Here is a 19,576-nt window from a genome sequence, read left to right as displayed (position 1 = left end):
GTCAGGAGAGACCCAGGCGGGCGGCACTGTCCCCTGGCTGGTTTTGTCACCGGGGTGAGGTTATGGAGTGACCTGTTGAGGGCAGCTGTCCCTCAGGGAAGCTGAGGACAACAGATCATGGACACAGCCTTGCACCAAACCGCTCCCCGTGGCTGTCACCCATCCCAGTGCTGTCCCACGCTCCTTAAACACCATTTGGATACAATTAAGACACACAGGTCTCTTCCCCTGCCACTGTCACCGGTTTTTATTGCCGGTGGCCACGTGGCACCTCCGCCTCTCACAGGGAAGAGCAGCTCCAGGCTGCTCATCCCCACCTCAAGCCTCCCCCCGAGCTGAACAAACCAGGGACGAGCCGCTGCCCTCGTTTTAAAATCAGCCCGGGACATCCGAAGACGATCCCGGGCCGCAGCAATTGCGATAATGAATTGCGATAACGAATTGCGATAACGAATTGCGATAACGAATTGCGATAACGAATTGCGATAACGAATTGCGATAACGAATTGCGATAACGAATTGCGATAACGAATTGCGATAATGAGTTGTTTACTGAGCAGCACCAGGAGCCGTTTCCATGGGGAAGATAAACAAGGCGGAGATGAGCCGAGCTGAACCGAAGCGCCGTAATTCCAAAGTCAAAGCAAACAGCCGGGATCCTGTCCGGGCACGGCCCAGGGACTGCGGCAGAGCCGGGGAGGGAAGGCACGAACCTCCCGGGCTGCGGTGAACAAAGGGACTGCACCGGCCTGAGGGGAAAAGTGTCGCTGTCGCTGTCGCTGTCGGTGTCTCCCGGAGCTGTCCCAGCTGTGGGACCGCTGCTGGCTCAGCCCAAAAAAGCGCTCGAGCACACACCGAACGGCAGGCACGTGTTTGGCATCCCCGTGGATTTACCGGGATGCTTTTCCCGAGGCTTTCGCCGCGAGGAAAGGAAGCGCAGCCCGGCGGAGCTTCCCCTTCTGTTTCCACCGGATAAATTCCTCTCGGCGATGCTGTGCTGTGGCTGCGAGGGAGGGAGGCTGAGGGATGCGTTTCTTCCAGACGGGCTCAGGAAGCCGTTCCCGTTTGCATGGAAATGCCAAGGGACCGGAGCCGAGCCCGCTGGAATCCGCTGATAAGGATCCTCTATTGTAGCAGCACCCACGGCTTTCTCCACCGGGGAAATCCACCGAAATTCCCCAGCTCAGCCCTGGAAATCCCAAACTGGGCTTGTCCCGCGGCCCCAGTGCGTGTCCACTAAAGCCAACCTGAAATCCAGCCGGGAATTCGGCTCCATGTCTGGGAAACCCGCTCCGAACTCAGCTTGGTGCTTGGATATAGCGGGAGCTCTGTCTGCTCGCAGGCTCCGAAATTCGTATTAATGAATTTATTACATTGAAATAAATCCTACAGCGTTACCCCGGCGCTGAAAACATCCACGTCCTGGCCAAAACCTGTGGGTTCGGCGGCCACAGGCTCTGCTTGTGGATTGGGAGAGGAACAAACGTTAGGCAGAGGATTTTCTTGCAGCAGGGAGACCTCCCACGGGGAAAGGAAGAGCTCCCGGAGTCATCGAAATGCCAGAGACAACAAAAGGTTTCACGCTCGCCCCTCGTTAGTGGCCCCGCAGCCCCAGCATTCCTCACCTGCTGCCGGGGGATGCTCGGGCAGGTGTGAAACCCATTTTCCCTCTGAAAAATCCCGGCGTGCTCTGATCCTCCCCATCCATCAGCAGGAGAAGGGAAACTCATCAGCGGCAATGGGAACCTTTGGAAAAGTCATTTATGGCCTTTCACTGATGGTGAGAGCAGCAGAGGCCTCCTCGCACCCCAGGAGGGCAGCTGGGGGTTCCATCCCTCCATCCATGGATCCATCCATCATCCATCCATGGATCCATCCATCATCCATCCATCCATCATCCATCCATCCATGGATCCATCCTTCCATCCATCCATCCATCCCTCCGTCCATCCATCCATCCCTCCACCCATCCATCCATCCATCCCTCCATCCATCCATCCATCCCTCATCCATCCATCCCTCATCCATCCATCCATCCATGGATCCATCCATCCATGGATCCATCCGTCATCCATCCATCCATGGATCCATCCCTCCATCCATCCATCCCTCCATCCATCCATCCATCCCTCCATCCATCCATGCCTCCATCCATCCATCCCTCCATCCCTCCGTCCATCCCTCCATCCATCCATCCATCCATCCATCCATCCATCCATCCATCCATCCATCCCTCCATCCCTCCGTCCATCCCTCCATCCATCCATCCCTCCATCCCTCCATCCATCCCTCCATCCCTCCATCCATCCATCCATCCATCCATCCATCTATCCCTCCTTCCCTCCCACCATCTCCTCTGGATAAACCCAGGCTCATTTCAGACCGATCCAACGGGCAGAATTTGTGTCCCACTTTGCAAACCCCACCAGCCTGATGAGGTTCCAATCATGAGTCCAGGCTCTCCCGGCGAGAAAGGAGATTGGGAATGTGCCGCAGCCGGGGCTGGATCGCGGTCGGACAGAGAACATTTCAGTGGGAAGATGAGCAGTGAAGCACATTGAGGAGAGGAGAGAAGCAGAGCAAAGCCCTAATGAGGAGTGGCTGGCTTGGAGTCCTGCTCGTTCCACAGCTGAACCAGCCACAGGAATTCCCAATCCAGCCTGGATCCACGGCAGTGGATCCTGGAGTTCAAACTGGGATGAACCCAGGAACCGGCCCCTCCAAAATCTGGATTTTCCGATTTTTAATCTGTGCTATCAGGTGATAACGAGATCTTTGTTACTGTGCCCTGTTTGCCTCAGAAAATGCTCCACATTGATAAGGGACACGTGCAGTGTCTGAGTGACAAAAACTCTGAAAGTTTTTTGAATAAAATCCAACCCAAGCCCTGTTTCAACCCCAAAATTCGTCACCCGCTGTGGTGAAGCCTCCAGCAAACCCCAGGTGAGTGGCAGCAGGAGCTGAGCAGGCTCCAGACACAATTTCCTCCCGTTTTTGCGAGTTTGGAGCAATTCCCAGGAATTTTTCTCCCCTCTCATTCACACTCCAGACCACAACACTCGCCCACACCAAGGAGATTAAATCTTATAGATATAATTCATAAAATACATGGTTATCAATACATTTTTTCTATTAAACCACTCCTTCAAGGCTCCCTTAACTACAAATCCACCCCGCCCAGGCTGTCCCTGACACCCTCCCGGGAGCTGGGGGGTCACACCACATGGGGCTGCAGAAACCCCGAGGCGTTTACAGGAAAAATAAGCAAAATTCCCCTCCAAAAAAAAAAGCTTTTGAGAGCAGGAAGCGTCTGTGTCTCAGGATGGTGACTCCACATCCGCTCCAGCGCCGGCGGATGCAGAGGGAATGGGAGCAGACGGGAGTGACTCCACTGCTGGTGGCCCCACAGGGTTGGGGACATCACCGGGATGGGGATGGCAGTGACAGAGGTGCTTCCCGGAGCTCCATTCCCAACTCTCCAGAGCGGAATTCCCAGCTGAAGCTGGAACAGCAGCCACACAACCCCACGCCGGGCTCCTTTTGGGAATTGTCAGCCACAAAGGGCAGAGCTGACCCCAAAGAGCACCGCTGACCCCTAAAGATATTGTCCCTAACAGCCAGGACCAGCCCGGGTGCGTGTCCTGGGCCCACGGCAAGGTGCAGGAATCGTTTCTGCTCCGCCACCAGATCCTTTGGAGGTTGTTCCTTGAGGAAGTTTCCTGTTTGTGCAGACAAGGTCTGCTCGGGGACAACAAATGATGATTTTTGGCAGCAGGGCCAGCTCAGCCCTCAGCCTCTGTGTCGGAGCAGCCACCGGGGCCAGGGCTGAAAAGCCTCTCAGTAAACCCCGAGCGTGGGGAGTTCAGGCGAGGACACGGCCGGGGCCGCTCCGGGATTTTTTTTTGTCGCTGGAAAACTCCAAGGGCTCGGCTGGGTTGGGATAAAGGCACGCAGGGAGCGGAGCGGGCACGGAGGGTGCGGGGGGGTCCTGGGGGCTGCCTGGGGCAGCGGGACCAGCCCGAGGCTTTCTGCAGCCCCCCAGGGACAGGAGGTTGGTGACAAACCCGCTGGAGATCCCAGCATTTATCCAGGGATAACCTCTCATCCCGAGGGATTCACTGCAGGGAGCTGCAGCGGGACCCCAGACCCGGAGATATTTCCTGGGCTGGCTCTGGGCAGCAGCATCAGGGACTCTTTGGACCCAAACCCAGCTCTGTCACGGCTCCCTGGAGAGGTTTGGGGCTCCACGGGGATGTCTTTCCATGGGAATAAAAGGCTGGAGGAGGCGCGCAGCATCCTTTGCACACCAGGTTATGTGTTGGATCTGGGAAATGGGGTTTTAGAGCCAGCCCGGCCCATCACCGCCCGGCCAGGGCAGCCCAGGACAGCGGGAGGGCTGCCGGAGGTGCTGCTCCAGCCGTAGCTCAGCCCAGGGATGCCATCTGCTGTTCACAGCTCTGGGAACAGACCTGGAGCCGGCCCAGCACCGCTCTGCCCGAAACAAACCACCCAAACCCGCTTAAACAGCGCAAAAACACCCCGCCCGCACCGCCAGGAGCGCCTGAGCCACCCGAGCCTCGGCTCAGGGTCACACCTCCGTCACCGGCAGGGTGGGCGCAGCCCTTTGGTGACAAAACCCAGGAGGTTGTGTCCTGCAGGATCCCATTTCCCAGCAGGAGCATCCCAGGGAAGGGCAGGATCGAGGCGCAGCCGTGAGAAGCGTCAGGGGAGGGCGGTGAGTGCCGCGCTCACCCTCCGGGTTCTGCAGGGCTCCATCGCGCGGAACATCCCCTCCCCCGAGCCAGGAGCACCGAGGGCGGGCACTCAACAGCTCCAGGGATGTCCCAGGGATGGGAGCTTGGGATTCATCCAAAGGCAGAGACCTGGATCTGCTTCTCCTTCCTCCACGGGGACTCAGAGCTGCTCCTTTCCCGCTCTCTGGAAGCTGGGGACACCCCCAGCTCTGATTCTGTCACCCCCAGTGGCTGTCACCTCTCCGTGGAGTGCGCCAGCGGGCTCATTCCCAGGATGCTGCCCTGTCCGTGCCTCCCTCCAGGATTTCTGGAGGCAGAAAGGGAAGGATCAGGCTCCAGCTGCGCTGCAGCCACACAAAGGATCCCTCCTCCCCCTGCTCCAGCCGAACAAAGCACCGAGCCCGGAGCCGCGGCCGCTGAGCTACGCTGATTCCAGGTGGAATCAGGAGAAAAAGAGCTGGAAAAGGACAAAGGAAAATTCCTCATTAACGGCCCGGCTCGATGCAGAGGCGACTCAAAGGGAGATTTGCTGTGCCCGGCTTTGGGCTAGAGGGGAAGGCTCCCCTTTCCCTCCATTTCCCCTCCTCTTCCCCTCCCTGTCACTCCAGCCGCGCAGCGCTCGGGATCGGGGGGATCCCACCTGGAATGACCGGGAGAAGGAACCGGATCCCGGCCGCCGGTCCCTCCGTCCCCGCCGTGTCCTCGGCGGCCGCGCGGTGTCCTCGGAGCTCCACACGGGGTCCCCGGAGCTCCGCGCGGTGTCCTCGGAGCTCCGCGGCGACGGGAGCGGCCCCGCGCCCCCCTGCTCCGCACGGAGCGGGGACAGCGCGGGGACAGAACGGGGACAGCGCAGGGACAGCGCGGGGACACCGGGACCCCCTCCCCGCAGCGCAGGGAGCGCGTTAAAGGAGGGATGTGACGCCTTGGAAGCGAACCGGCGATGGGGTCACATCCCTGGGAGTGTCCAAGGCCAGGCTGGACAGGGCTTGGAGCAGCCTGGGAGAGGGGAAGGTGTCCCTGACCATGGCAGGGGTGGGACTTTAAGGTCCATTCCGCCCTAAATCATTCCATGATTCCATGATTCCATGATTCCATGATCCCAGCCTGCCCTGACCCCTCTCTCCCACATTTTCACATCATCCCACCCCTGACGCAGCCCGGGCTCCTCCGAGGGCTTTCCCAAGGACAGCTTTTAACGGGACAACTGCTCCAAGCTGGAATTGCGTCCCGACAGTTTGGACACTCCTCCCAAAAACTGCCTGGGGTGAACGGAACCCAAGAGGAGGTAGCGGCTGGGGTCACTTTGGTGTCACCAAAGCCACCCCCGGTCCCTGGGGTGACAAACTGGAGGCACAGCCCTGGTTTGCTCCTTTCTCCCAGGGGAGATCCCAAATCTCCAAAGCAGCCAAAAAACACCTGAAAATTGCAGGTTGAGGCCGTCTCCTCCTGACACCCAGCAAAGGCAGCAGCTGTGCCGGTCCTGTGCCAGTCCTGTGCCAGTGGTGAGGAGCCAAAGCTGTCCCTTGGGAATTCATCCTCCGGAAGCCTCGGCAGCCCCCGGTTCTGCCGGAGTGCCAGGGAAATGCCACGGGATTGCAGGAAAAGCCTCGCGGTGAAGGTGAAGAACGATGCCCCAATCCGGCTGCAGGTCTGGAGTATCCCTTGGGAGAAGGGGATCTGTAGGGAAGCACTCACAGATCCCAGGATCGAAGAGGACACCACCACTGTCCCCCCCTGAGCCACCACTGACCCTCTGGAGAGTCCCAACACCTCCCACGCTGTCACCTGTGGCCGGGATGGCTGCAGCGACACAATTCCCACGCCGGGATCTCTGGAGTCCTCCCCACAGGCAGGAGATGTGGAGAGCGGCTCCTCCAGCTGGGTGTCCCCACGGAGCTGTGACAGCGACTGGAGGGGACCCCTGGCCAGTGTGGGGGTGCCTCACGGGGGTGCAACAGCAGTGCCAGGGAGGGAGGCACAGAATCCCTGGATGGGGTTCCAGAGGAGCTTCCAGGCTCCTGCAGCAGTCTGATGGTGCTGGGAGCTGCCAGCACCGTCCCCAACGCCACTGCTGGGGACAGCCAGGGGCAGGCACCTCTTCCAGGTGGGGTCCTCTTCCAAAGAGCTCCAGTCAGGAATCAGAGGGGCACAGGGACCTGTTCCAGGTGGAAACCTGCTCCGGTCAGGAATCAGAGAGCCACAGGGACCTGCTCCAGGTGGAATCCTCTGGTCAGGACTCAGAGGGGCACAGGGACCTGCTCCAGGTGGAATCCTCTGGTCAGGACTCGGAGGGGCACAGGGACCTGTTCCAGGTGGAATCCTGCTCCAGTCAGGAATCAGAGAGGCACAGGGACCTGCTCCAGGTGGAATCCTGCTCCAGTCAGGAATCAGAGAGGCACAGGGCCTCCACGGCCGTGCTGAGCCCCTGGCTCACGCCGCCCACAGCCAGCAGGCAGTCCCGCAGAGCGATGCTGGAGCAGGCGCAGCGCGGGGTGGGCATGGGGGGGAGGCTCTCCCACTTGTTCTTCTCCGGGTGGAAAGCCTCTGCCGACTCCAGCACTGTCGGCTGATTCCCTGGAAGCACAAATGGAGGCGCTGGATGATAAAAATCCATCTTCCCCCGCAAAAAAAAAAAATCCACTCAAGGACCAGAATTTGCTGTAAACCCACAAGAAAGTTGGATTTGAGCCCCTGGAGCTTGGAGCTGTCCAGAGCATCTCTTGGCTGCTCTGTACCCCAACCCCTTATGGGGGCTGCTTTCCCTGCTCCCTCCCACCAGCCAGGATCGGGATTTCTCCCTTTTCTGGGATGACAAAAATTCCCACATGATTTTAATGGGTTCCCACCAGTCCCAGAGCCTCACCCAAGCCCCCGGCCACAACAACTCTGCCTTGCAGGTAGCCGGCCACGAAGTCTGCTCGCCTTTTCTTCAGGAAACAGGAGCGCTCCATCTTCATCCACCCACCTGGGAAGGGCAGGACACGCTGGGTTTTATGGGATCATCTGCTCCTGCAGAAAGCATCTGCCCCTCTGACCCCCTGGCTTGTGGAAGTGCAGTTTGGCTGCTGCACCTTGGGGTGATAAAACCCCATGGAATGGGTCGGATTTGCCCCCAGCACGCCAGGAAGGAGCTGTTGGATCCAGCTGCCTCGGGATTGTGGTTTTCCCATTCTGCTTGTTAATTCTGGCTGGAAATCGTCCTCTAAACTGAGCTCAAGACAGCAGCTGATGGGAACTCTGAGCTCTGCAAGGCCAGCAGAGCCCCAAACCCAGCCCTGCGTGGGCCCAAACCCCAAAACCAGCCATGTGTGTTCTCAGACCCCAAATCCAGCCCTGCGTGGGCCCAAACCCAGCCATGTGTGTTCTCAGACCCCAAACCCAGCCCTGTGTGTCCCCAAACCCCAAACCCAGCCCCGCGTGCCCCCAAGCCCCTCTGGAAGGGAGGGGCAGGGCCAGCCCCCACCTTGCTCCAGGTCGAACACGTCCACGGTCCTCATGAACTTGGGCTGCCGGTAGAGCCGGCCCTGGCGCAGCCCCCCCAGGCTGAAGAGCTTGTCCTCGGTGGGCACGAAGCTGGAGAAGGCCCTTTTGTTGGGAATGTTGGGGAACTTGGCCCACGACCTGGTGTCCGTGTCAAAAACCTCGAAGGCGTTGACGGCGTACTTGGATTGCCTTCCCCCTGGGAAAAGGAGAGGGAATCCCAGCTCAGGGGCTGCAGGAGCCTCGGATCTCCAGGCCCCTGAGTGAAACGGGATTTTTTTTGCCTCTCTGTGCTCCTTTTCTCTGTTTCATGGCAGGAAAAAGCCGGATTTTCAATTTTCCAGCCTATCCCCCTCCCCGCGGTGTTGGCACAGGGAGGTGTTTGAAATGCACCCGTTTGATCCAGACAAACCCAGAGCAGAGCCAGGATCGGGCTCAGGGAGCTTTTGCAGCTCCGATGAGCTCGGATCCAGAGAGAGAGGAGGCGGATGAGGAGGAGAAGGAAGGGAAGGGGAGGAGAAGGAAGAGAAAGGGAAGAAAAGGGAAGAAAAAGCAGGGAGGAGAAGGAGAAGGAGAAGGAGAAGGAGAAGGAGAAGGAGAAGGAGAAGGAGAAGGAGAAGGAGAAGGAGAAGGAGAAGGAGAAGGAGAAGGAGAAGGAGAAGGAGAAGGAGAAGGAGAAGGAGAAGGAGAAGGAGAAGGAGAAGGAGAAGGAGGAGGAGAAGGAGGAGGAGGAGAAGGAGGAGAAGGAGGAGAAGAAGGAGAAGGAGGAGGAGAAGGAGAAGGAGAAGGAGAAGGAGAAGGAGAAGGAGAAGGAGGAGGAGGAGGAGAAGGAGAAGGAGGAGGAGAAGGAGGAGAAGGAGAAGGAGAAGGAGAAGGAGAAGGAGAAGGAGAAGGAGAAGGAGAAGGAGAAGGAGAAGGAGAAGGAGAAGGAGGAGAAGGAGAAGGAGAAGGAGAAGGAGAAGGAGAAGGAGAAGGGAAGGAGAAGGGAAGGAGAAGGAGAAGGAGAAGGAGAAGGAGAAGGAGAAGGAGGAAGGAGAAGGAGAAGGAAAGGAGAAGGAGGGAGGGGAGAAGGAGAAGGAGAAGGAGGAGGAAGAAGGAGGAGAAGGAGAGAGAAGAAGAAGAAGAAGGAGAAGAAGGAGATAGGAGAAGGAGAGGAGAAGGAGGAAGGAGAAGGAGAAGGAGAAGGAGAAGGAGGAGGAGGAGGAGGAGGAGGAGGAGAAGGAGAAGGAGAAGGAGAAGGAGAAGGAGGAGAAGGAGGAGGAGAAGGAGGAGAAGGAGAAGGAGAAGGGAGGAAAAAGGAGGAGAAGAAAGAAGAAAGAAAGACAAAAATGGAGAAAGAAGAGAGGAGGAGAGAGAAGGAGAAGGACAAGGAGGCCAAGGCGGAGGGGGCAGGGCTGGTCCTTACCCAGCACGTAGATCTTGCTGCCCCTCAGGACGGACGTGGCCGCGTAGCGGGGCGTGGGCATGGCAGCCAGGGACACCCAGATGTCCTTGAGCACGTCATAGTGCTGCAGGAAGTTGTGGGGCCTCAGGTCCGAGCCCATCCCCCCCGCTGCGTACACCCTGTAGTCTGGATGGGGGGAAAGAAACCACACCAAAAATCCCACAAAATTATCATAGGAAAGCAGCAGAAATCCAGAAATCCCCCCCTGAAAAAAATTCCCACAAAACTGCTACAGGAAAGGAGCTGAAATCCCCCTCCTCTGCACAAATCCATCCCCACCACCAAAAAAATCCACTCAAGGACCAGAATTCACTGCAAACCCACAGGAAAGTTGGATCTGAGCCCCTGGAGCTTGTCCAAAACACCCCCAGGGACCAGCAGAGCCACCAGGGCTGGTGACAAACCCGGGGGTGGCTCTGTCTGCGCTTCCAGCCTCCTGTGGAGCATCTCGGGAGGGTGGGAGGTGACAAACGCACGAGGCCCAACTCCTGGAAGCACAGGAGATGTTTTGGAGACGAACGAAGCCACCCTGGGCCACCACCCAGAGAGTTTTTGCGCCTGAGCACAAAAGCTCAGAGAGTCGAACCTAAATCACCAATTCCTCAAGCAGATCCCGAAATCCCCCATCCCACCACCCCACGGGCGGCCCCGGCAGGTCCCTCCTTGCCTTTGGCCGTCACCGAGATGCCCATGGCGGCCTCCCGGAGCGAGCTGCGCTTCCTCCAGCGTCCCTCGTCCGTGTTGTACATCTCCACCACCTTCAGCGGCAGCTGGTTCGTGCCCACGCCGCCGATCACCATGATCCTCTTGCCCAGCGTGGTCACGGCCACGCCGGCCCTGGCCGTGGGCATGGGGGGCAGCGCTGCCCACTGGTCAGCCTCGGGCGAGTAGACCTCGAAGGAGTCCACGGGGACGCCGTTGTCGTCGCAGCCGCCCACGGCGAAGACCTGCCCGGCCGCCTCCACCAGCGTGGAGTACACCCTGCGGCTGGGCAGCGGCGCCAGCGATTTCCACTGGAAGTCTTTGGTGCTGGGCAGCTCCATGGTGGCCACCGGGGGGTTTCTGCCCACGGGAAGGGGGGGGTTATGCTGGAAAATAGAATTCTGGAATCACTGAGGGTGGAAAAGGTCTCCAGGATCGGCCAAGCTGTGCCAAATCCCTGCCCCGAGTGCTGAGTGCCACATCCAGGCCTGCCTTGGACGCCTCCAAGCCTCCCTGGGCAGCCCCTGCCAAGGCCTGAGCACCCTTTCCATGAGGAAATTCCTGCCGAAATTCCACCCTGAGCCTCCCCGGGCACAGCTTGAGGCCGTTCCCTCTCATCCCACCCCAAATTCCCTAGGATAAGATCCCAAATCTGCTCCCCCCGCCTGCCCCCTCCTGTCAGGGAGTTGTGCAGAGCCAGAAATTCCCCCGGAGCCTCCTTTACTCCAGGCTGAGCCCCTTTCCCGGCTCCCCCGGGACTCTCCAGACCCTTCCACAGATCCCTCCTGAACTGAGGGAAAACACCAGAGTGCCACCCCCACTGCAGAGCAGCACCGCCGGCACCTCTCAGTGCCTCTCCATCAATCCTGCGCATCCAGAGCTGCCTCGGCAGCTCATGCAGAGACCGAGCCTAAAATAAAACCAAACCAAACCAAAAATGGGTGGGAAAGAAAGAAAGAAACAATCAAACAAACCAGGGAAAAAAAAACCCAGGCGAGAAGGTCGGAGTCAGTTTGTCCTGCTGCTTCCCGAGCTCCCCACCCCCAGGTGACATTGAAACCCGGCGTCTGCCTGTTCCACGCCTGTTTTCCGGCCTGCTGGCCAACTTCTCCTTCTCTGACCCACCTGGTTCCTCCTCCTGATCTTCCTCACCCTGAGGAAAACAGCAACCCCCAGCTCCCTCCTCTCCATCCCCGGGAGCCGGGAGGGATCCCAGGGGGAGCGGGCTGGAACCCCCGCGGTCTCCTCTCTCCAAACGTCATTAGGCGCGATGCAGATGAGCTTAATGAGCGCGGGAGGACGGAGAGGGGGCGAAGGGAGAGCGGCAGAAGCGGTTTTGCTCCGACATCTCCGCCTTGGTGTCCAACACCTGCCCTCAGCCAAAGGCAGAATTCCCTTTGTCCCTGCGGCGGCTCTCGGCGGCTGCTGCCCGCTCAGATTTTGGGACACGGCTCTGAAGGGCAAAGCCAGCCCCGGCCAAAAAATCCCCAAAAAAGGCACATTCCTGGCTCAGCTGCGCTGGGAGAGCAGCATTCCCTCTTCTCCCCGTGCACAGATTCCTAAGGGTTTTCCATGGGGATGCTGAGGTCCCACTGAGCCGGGAAGAGCCACGCTGGCAGCAGAGTGAGGCTGGAGCAGAGGGTCACTCCCAAAACAATGTCCCTGACCCCCGAATCTGTGTCCCTGATCCCTGAATCCATGTCCTTGACCCCCAAATCTGTGTCCCTGATCCCTGAATCCATGTCCTTGACCCCAAAATCTGTGTCCCTGACCCCCGAATCCATGTCCCTGGCCCCCAAATCTGTGTCCTTGACCCCCAAATCTGTGTCCCTGACCCCCGAATCCATGTCCCTGCTCCCTGACTGACACCCGGCCCTGTGGCTCTGTCCCATCCAAGGTGCCCAAGCACAAATAAATCATCCAGGAGTGACACCCCTTGGGTTTTCCAGGGGGAAATTCCTCCTTTTTCCCCCCAAAAAAGCAGACGCAGACTTGTTTCCTGCTGGAGCAGAGACAGAACGAGGGGGATCCGGAGAATTCCCTGCCCCAGGACGGAGCTGCCGGGAGCAGCCGCAGGCGTGGCTTAGCAACAGCCCCCTCCGGCCTCCTGTCGCCACCCGGGCCCCGGGATCAGCCGGGGGATTCCCGGGATCACAGCGTGGAGCAGGATCCCCCTGGAATCCTGCATCCCCCGCACCTCCTGAGTGCTGGGAATTTCATGTGGTTTCTCCTAAAAATTCCCGGCTGCTGCGTCCCCCGGGTCAGCAGGGGGACAAGAGGCGGCCCTGGAGCCAGCGCCAGGGACAGCGCAGCGTTCCTGCTGAGCACGGCGCTGCTGCCATCCTGGGATCCCTGCAAACCCCAGAGCCGCCCCAAGGGGGGATTTCCGGGCTCCTGTTTGCTCCCGCAGCTCCTCTGAAAGTGGGAATTACACGAGGCTGGCAGGGATCCCACATCCCTGGAAGTGGCCAAGGCCAGGCTGGAGCAACCTGGGGTAGTGGGAGGTGTCTGTGCCCATGGCAGGGTGAGGATTTTTTAAGGCCCTTCCAACCCAAATCATCCAGGGATTCTATGGTTCTATAAAGAAAATTGAAAGCATCGGTGAAAAAGGTCTCACGCCTGGACTGGGATCCAGGAAAATCCCTTCCCATCCAGCTCTGAGCTGCCATAAAATCCAATCATTCCAAGCAGGGCTGTTTCTTTTTATTTATCTTCCCAAATAAATTTTCGGGAGTGCACCAAACATCATTTATGGCATGAGGAATGGGGTTGATGAATAAATCCTCCTTGGGCTGGGGTCCAGGACCTGCTGTGGGCTCACCCACAATTCCCGGCGCAATTCCAGGCCCCACAGGGGCCGCAGGACAAAGGAACACAAAGCCACGATAAAAAGCAGCAGCAGCACATCAAGCCACGCTTCCCATCCTCCCAGAATCCAGGGAAAAAGGGGCGAACCCCAGCCCAGATCCCGCTGCTGCTCTGCCCTCCCTGAGCAGCTCCGGGATTTGTGCCCTGCCAGCTCCAGCGGCTCTGGAATTCTGCCTCCGTGAACGATTTTTTTCCTTTCCAGGTGAATTTTCACGGACAAATTCAGCCTGGGCCGGCTAATCAGCAAAGCAGAGCCAGCTCCTGTTTCCAGCAGCACGATGGATTTGCATCCAGACATCCAGGAAATCCTTTTTTTACCCCGTGCCTCTCTTCCTTCGAATCCAAAGTGCTGGGATGAGGCACAACCAGCATCGCTCTGGCGCCTGCCAGGAGCAGAACCTGGGGCCAGGCAATTCCTCTGTCCAAAGCTTAGGAATAATTGCCTCAAATTGCCTAAAAATTCCTTTTCAACATCCCAGCGCGCAGAGAGCGCTTGGAGAGGGATGAGGATTTCTCTGGGCAGGTCCCTCGCGGGAACAACGCAGCAAAGAGCTGGGAATTCGGCTGGAATGCAGAGCTCTGCCTGAATTCAGCTGCCTTGGCACACAAAGGATCCGCTCCTCTTCCCTCCCGTGCTATTTTAAGGAAATCAAGGTCAGGCTCACACGCTGATCCCACGCCTTCGCCTCCGGCTCTCCAAAATCACCTGGATTTCACCGGGAAGCGACACCAGCGCCGTGCAGGGAGCTGGGAAAGCGTCCCGCAGCCTCATTCCCCTCCCGGGCACAGGGAATTACGGCTGCGTTATCCCAAACTGACCGACGTCTGAAATCCAAAGGAAGGGAAATTGCTTTTCCAGCAGCGGAGGCGGCGGGGATGGGGCCGAGCCTGCTCCAGTCCTTATCCCTGCAGGATAAAATTCCCGGCTCTAAGAGCACCCACAAACCCTCCAGGGCCTTTTCCAAGTGGATTTGGAGCATGGATGGGCAGGGGCAGCCCCACAGCACGCCCTGAGAGGGGGTCAGGGCTTCACGGGACAGTGGGACCTCTCCCTGGATATTCCCTCCATGGAAAACCCATTCATCATTTGGGAGAGGCCCTGGATTCGTGGCATTTCTGGGCCTGCGGTAATTTGGGATTTATCGGAGCCAGGCTGGTGGGGTTTAAAGGGATTCACGGGATGAACGGGGAGAGAGGTCAGAGCACGGCAGCTTCTTTCCCTTCCATTCCCATCTCTCTTCTCTCCAGGATTTGGAAGTCTTGCTGCTCCAGGGTCGAAATTCCAAGGGCCAGCGCATGAGCTGTCCGGAACCCAAATCTCCTCCCATTTGGGAATGGGACAGATCCAGGGTGATCCCCACAGCCCCAAAAATCCCGTCTGCCAACGCCTCCGTGCCACCAGGAGCAGGTCAGACACCCCCAGCCAGTCCTCAGCGGGACAGAGACATCCACCAGGGAAACTTCGGGAAAAAGGATCCTCCTCTCCCCCGCGTCCCAACGGAAAAGGGGCCGGGAACAGCCCGATTCTGGTGCCTTTGCTCCAACCCCGGCAGCTGGGAATGAAAGGAGCAGGCATGGAATTGTCAGCCGGGGATTCCAGACCTGCCCGCCTTCCCTCGCCATAGTAACAACCGCCCGGAAAATAACAACAAAAACAACAACAACAACCAAACGCCGCCGGTTCCCTGCCTCTCCCTGGAAAAAAAAACAGGCAAAAAGAGGGAAAACCACTGGAATTAGAAGAGATTTCGTTGTGCCAAGCAGAGGGAAACAGCAGAGCTCGTTTCGTACCCCCCGATCCCGAGCATCCTCCGGGATGCAGGAGCAGCTGGGACCGCTCCGGCCTCCCCCAGCTTCACCCCCTCCCCCACCCCGGTCCCTCGGGATCCTTTCCAGCCTCCTCCTGCGGGCTGCAATTTTCCTGCTGATGGGAGGGAGGGGGATTGTGGAAGGAAATATTCCCCAGCAGGAGGATGGCAGCCACAGCTCCGGGACAGGGACAAAAGCTGCTTCATTTTTTGAAAGAGGGGAAGGAGCCCAGATCAGCCTTTTTTTTATCGTGGGTGGGCTGAAAAATCAGTGGAGCAAGGTGAGGTTTGCTCATGTCACAGTTTAGCCCAGGAGATTTTATTTTATTTTATTTTATTTTATTTTATTTTATTTTATTTTATTTTATTGCAAGGACCCCCCTGCAAGAGCAAAGGGTCTCCCTTCCCCATCCAGCTCCCACCAAAATCTCCCTCTGCCCCAACAGCTCCTCTCCTGCACGAGTGAAAGCCAGAAGGGCTTTTCCGAGCCCTGCAGCCTCTCAGGTTGTGTTTCCAGAGCTCCTTTTCCTCTTTATTTCGGCTGCACAGGGAATGGGAAGAGCTCCGGCCGGATCACAGCTGGGGGAGGTCACAGCAACCCCAGCACTGCCAGGGCCTGGGCTGGAAGAAAGGCTGGAAAAATGGGAGTGGGGATGCTGGGAGGAGAAAGGCTGAAAAGAAGGGATTTGGGGGCTACTGGGGGGAAAAAAAAAGTAAGGGAAAACCCCATCCTTCTTCACAAAAAGTAAGGAAAAAATCATCTTTCTTCACCCAGTTTTTGGAAGGGAAACGCAGACTCCGAGCTTTGTTTGAGGCTGAAAAGCCTGGGAGGACCCGGGGTCTCAAATCCCCCCCCAAATGACCCAGTGACCTCCAGTGAGGAATTCCCTCCCTCCCTCCTTCCTTTCCCAGGATTTCTCGGGAATACTCACAGCTCCGGAGCCGCCGCGCCGAGCGCAGGTGGAGCATGGCTGGAAAAGCTCCGCAACTTCCCCTTTTCCCAAATCCTCCGAGCATCCCCTTCCTTCCTCCCACTCCCCGCCGGGCTGCGAGCGGCGCCGGGAGCAGCCGGGGTTGGGAATTGCTGCGTGGGAGGGGGGGAAAAAAACGGGAACAAAAATCCGCGTAAATCCAGCGGCGCTGCAGTTCCCCCTCTGGAAGATGTAGGACGCTCAAGGCGGGGAGGGTTTCCCCATCTGGGCTCCTCCTCGGAGCGGCAGCCGGGGCTGTGCGTGCGAATTCCCGGCGTTCCCAGTCCATCCCTAAGCCTTTTATGGCTCCCCACGCTCGCACAGGATGTTCTGGAACGGCCGCGCTCCCCCGCTCCCCGCCCTAAACCGGCACCGACAAAACTCCTGGGAAAGGGAGGCGGGAGGGCAAAAATCGGGAAGCAGGAGCTGGAAAGACGGAGCTGAGAGGAGGCAGAGACCCCGCGGTGATGGTGGGAAGGGATGGGGGCTGCCCCTGGGGGAATGCCAGGGATCAGGGAGGGAAGAGCCCATCCCATGGGTGTCACCCCGGAATGGGGAAAAGGGGCACGGCAAGGCAGCAGAACCCCCAAATTCTGCTCCTGCACCCCACAAGGAGCTTGGGGGAGTGGGATGTTGGGACCTTCTCCCAGCCCGCCGGTCATCCCGGGGTTTTTCTGCCTTGACCTGATTCCCTCAAAAGGTGTTGGAAGCGTCTCCTTCTCCTCCAAGTGCTGCAGATGGATCCATGGATGGATGGAGGGATGGGTGGAGGGAGGGATGGAGGGATGGATGGATCCATGGATGGATGGGTGGATGGAGGGAAGGATGGAGGGATGGATGGAGGGATGGATGGATCCATGGATGGATCCATGGATGGATGGATCCATGGATGGATGGATCCATGGATGGATGGATGGATGGATCCATGGATGGATGGATGGAGGGGTGGATCCATGGATGGATGGAGGGATGGGTGGATGGATGGATGGATCCATGGATGGATGGATGATGGATGGATCCATGGATGGATGGAGGGATGGATGGAGGGATGGATGGATCCATGGATGGATGGAGGGATGGATGGAGGGATGGATGGATCCATGGATGGATGGGTGGATGGAGGGAAGGATGGAGGGATGGATGGAGGGATGGATGGATCCATGGATGGATCCATGGATGGATGGATCCATGGATGGATGGATGGATGGATCCATGGATGGATGGATGGAGGGATGGATCCATGGATCCATGGATGGATGGAGGATCCATGGATGGATGGATCCATGGATGGATCCATGGATGGATGGATGGAGGGATGGATCGATGGATGGATCCAGCCTCACCTTCCATGATGAACACCCGAGATAAACAAGAAAAAACGGGATAAATCAGGGGGAAAATGGGGAATTGAAACATGACAGGAACAGCTCAGCCACAAATCCCAGCTGTTCCAAGCTTCCCGATGGCTGAGCCGGATCCAGCAGGCTGGAAAATGTTTTTCTGGGAATGATGGATTCCCGCTTTTTTTGGTGCCTCAAAAAAAGCTGATTTAAATTCTCCCAGCCTGCTCGGGAATGGTAAAGGAGGTGTCGCTGTTAAAAAATTACCAATAGTCCTGAGAACCTCTAGAATCCCTGCAATTCCACATCTGTTTCCATGGGAACAGCAGGAGAGGTGCAGGAATTCCTGCAGATGACACCAACGAGCCCAACGGGGAGGTTTTAATTCCCGGTTCTAATTCCCTTTTTTCCACCTGCAGCACCTCAGGCTGAGCCAACTCCATCCCTAAAACATTCCTGGGATGGGAGGAGCTGCAGGAGGAAGGAAAATGGGGGAGAAATGGGAAAAATCGGCTCTGGAAATGCAGGAAAAGGGTTTTTTTTTGGAATAATGAGGATGTTGTGGGTAAAGAGGGAAAACAGGGAATTTTTTCTGCCAGCAGGGAGAGAAATGCAGGGGACTGGAGGTCCTAAATTTTTCCCAGAGATTTTCCAAGCTGACAGTTAATTAAGGAGTTAATTAAGGAGTTCTCCAGTGCAGAGAGCTCCCTTAATCCGGGCAGACAGCAGCCAGGAACTCCGGGATTTCTCCATCAGATTTTCACCCACGGGGAGAAGTCCACCAGCTGTGCTTGGCCGAGTGACAAACGCGGGGAGACAGGGCAGGAACTCAGAAAAGACAGGGAAAAAAAGGAGAAAACCACCCCAAAACCCATCCCAAATCAGCCACAGCTCGGGGAGTGGCAGCTGAGCAGGAAGCAGAATCGAGCTGTGGATTTTAGAGGGTTTTTATAATTAAAATAAATTTTAAAAAATGAAAAAGAAATCAGAATATAAGTAAAAGTTTGGGTTTGTATCCAACTGGAAAAAAAGCAGTTCCCAGGGCTGGGAGCTGCTGATCCCACATTCCCAGAATGCTGAATAAAGCAGAGTTTTTTGGGATCACCACCTGTATTCCCCTTCCTGGGAAGCCCAACCAGTCCATAAATCCCAGAGCAGGGCACAAAATTCCCTGGATTCATCCCAGAGTCTGTTTGGCTCTGGGAAGGAGCTGCAGGGAAATCTGAGTGGGAGAAGAGGAACTTTGCTCCTCAGCCACAGCCGGGGTTAATCATTGATGGCCCAGGCAGAGATAAGAGCCAGGAGCAGCTCTGGGTGAAAAAAAACCAGAGTAGAATTCTGATTTTCTATGATTTTTCAATATTTTAATAGACTCAGAGCGCTGATATTTTAATTAGAGTTTAACAGAGTGAACGAAATCCTGATCCACCTCAGAAATCGTCATTCAAACTGCACAGAAATGTGGTTTTATTTCCTTTGGGGCTTAAATACGGAAGCATTTCGTGCTTTAAAAAGGCAAAAAACCAAACCCATCTTGGAAACAAAATTTCAGGAGCCCGGATTTGTTCCAGGGGTTGCCATAAGGAAACTCCTGCATCCCTCGGAATCTTCCTCTTTTGCACATCCCTAAGGCTGAGTTCATGGGGGAATTTATTGATCTGAAACAATGCAGGGTTTAGGTGAGGTACTGGGGGGGAAAAAATCACGGAGATGGTTGTGAATGTTGGAATGGGCTGTGCAGGGAAGTGGTGGAGCCCAAACCCCTGGAAGTGCTCGAAAAACGTGGATGTGGCATTTGGGGACAGGGCTCAGTGGTGGCCATGGCGATGGTTGGACTCCTGGGTGGAACATGAGGCAGCAGAGATCCCAAAATCCCAGAATTTAGGTTGGAAAATCCCTCCGGGATCATCGAGTCCGAGCTGTGCCCGATCCCCACCCTGGGCACTGAGTCCAGGTGACGCCTCCAGGGATGGGCACTCCAAACCTCCCTGAGCAGCCCTTTCCAACCCTTTCCATGAGGAAATTCCTGCTGAAATTCCACCCTGAGCCTCCCCTGGCCCAGCCTGAGGCCGTTCCCTCTCCTCCTGTCCCTGTTCCCTGGGATAAAAATCCCAAATCCCCCCCGGCTGCCCCCTCCGGCCAGGGACCTGTGCAGAGCCAGAAATTCCCCCTGATCTCCCTTTTCTCCAGGCTGAGCCCCTTTCCCAGC

At 57.2% G+C, this 19,576-nt stretch overlaps 1 protein-coding gene and 1 long non-coding RNA gene across 4 annotated transcripts; both read right to left on the bottom strand.

Annotated features, from left to right (window-relative positions):
- Positions 1-229: 229 nt before the first annotated feature.
- On the bottom strand, positions 230-1,905 carry LOC109145269. The gene is made up of 2 exons (XR_002046560.2): positions 1,626-1,905; positions 230-1,457 (listed from the first exon to the last, which is right to left on the bottom strand). It is a non-coding gene; the product is annotated as an uncharacterized LOC109145269 (long non-coding RNA).
- Positions 1,906-5,816: 3,911 nt separating this feature from the next.
- KLHDC8A (kelch domain containing 8A) lies at positions 5,817-16,320 on the bottom strand. Of its 3 annotated transcripts, XR_005603660.1 has the most exons (8): positions 15,989-16,320; positions 11,506-14,801; positions 10,346-10,766; positions 9,640-9,804; positions 8,218-8,433; positions 7,618-7,719; positions 7,058-7,328; positions 5,817-6,961 (listed from the first exon to the last, which is right to left on the bottom strand). XR_005603660.1 is itself a non-coding variant. In XM_039565368.1 (7 exons), exons 2-7 carry the CDS (start codon positions 11,569-11,571, stop codon positions 7,135-7,137), a joined length of 1,164 nt encoding a protein of 387 aa, XP_039421302.1. In that variant the 5' UTR covers positions 11,572-14,801; positions 15,989-16,320; the 3' UTR covers positions 5,817-7,134. The 3 variants fall into 3 exon arrangements, 2 of the variants coding, with proteins under 2 accessions (XP_039421302.1, XP_039421303.1); XM_039565368.1 differs by having other exon boundaries at positions 5,817-7,328; XM_039565369.1 differs by lacking the exon at positions 11,506-14,801 and having other exon boundaries at positions 5,817-7,328.
- Positions 16,321-19,576: the final 3,256 nt, after the last annotated feature.

Source organism: Corvus cornix, chromosome 26 (assembly GCF_000738735.6).
Source record: "Corvus cornix cornix isolate S_Up_H32 chromosome 26, ASM73873v5, whole genome shotgun sequence".
In the NCBI taxonomy this organism is placed as follows: Eukaryota; Metazoa; Chordata; class Aves; order Passeriformes; family Corvidae; genus Corvus; species Corvus cornix.
This window is presented reverse-complemented; position numbering and strand designations above follow the sequence as displayed.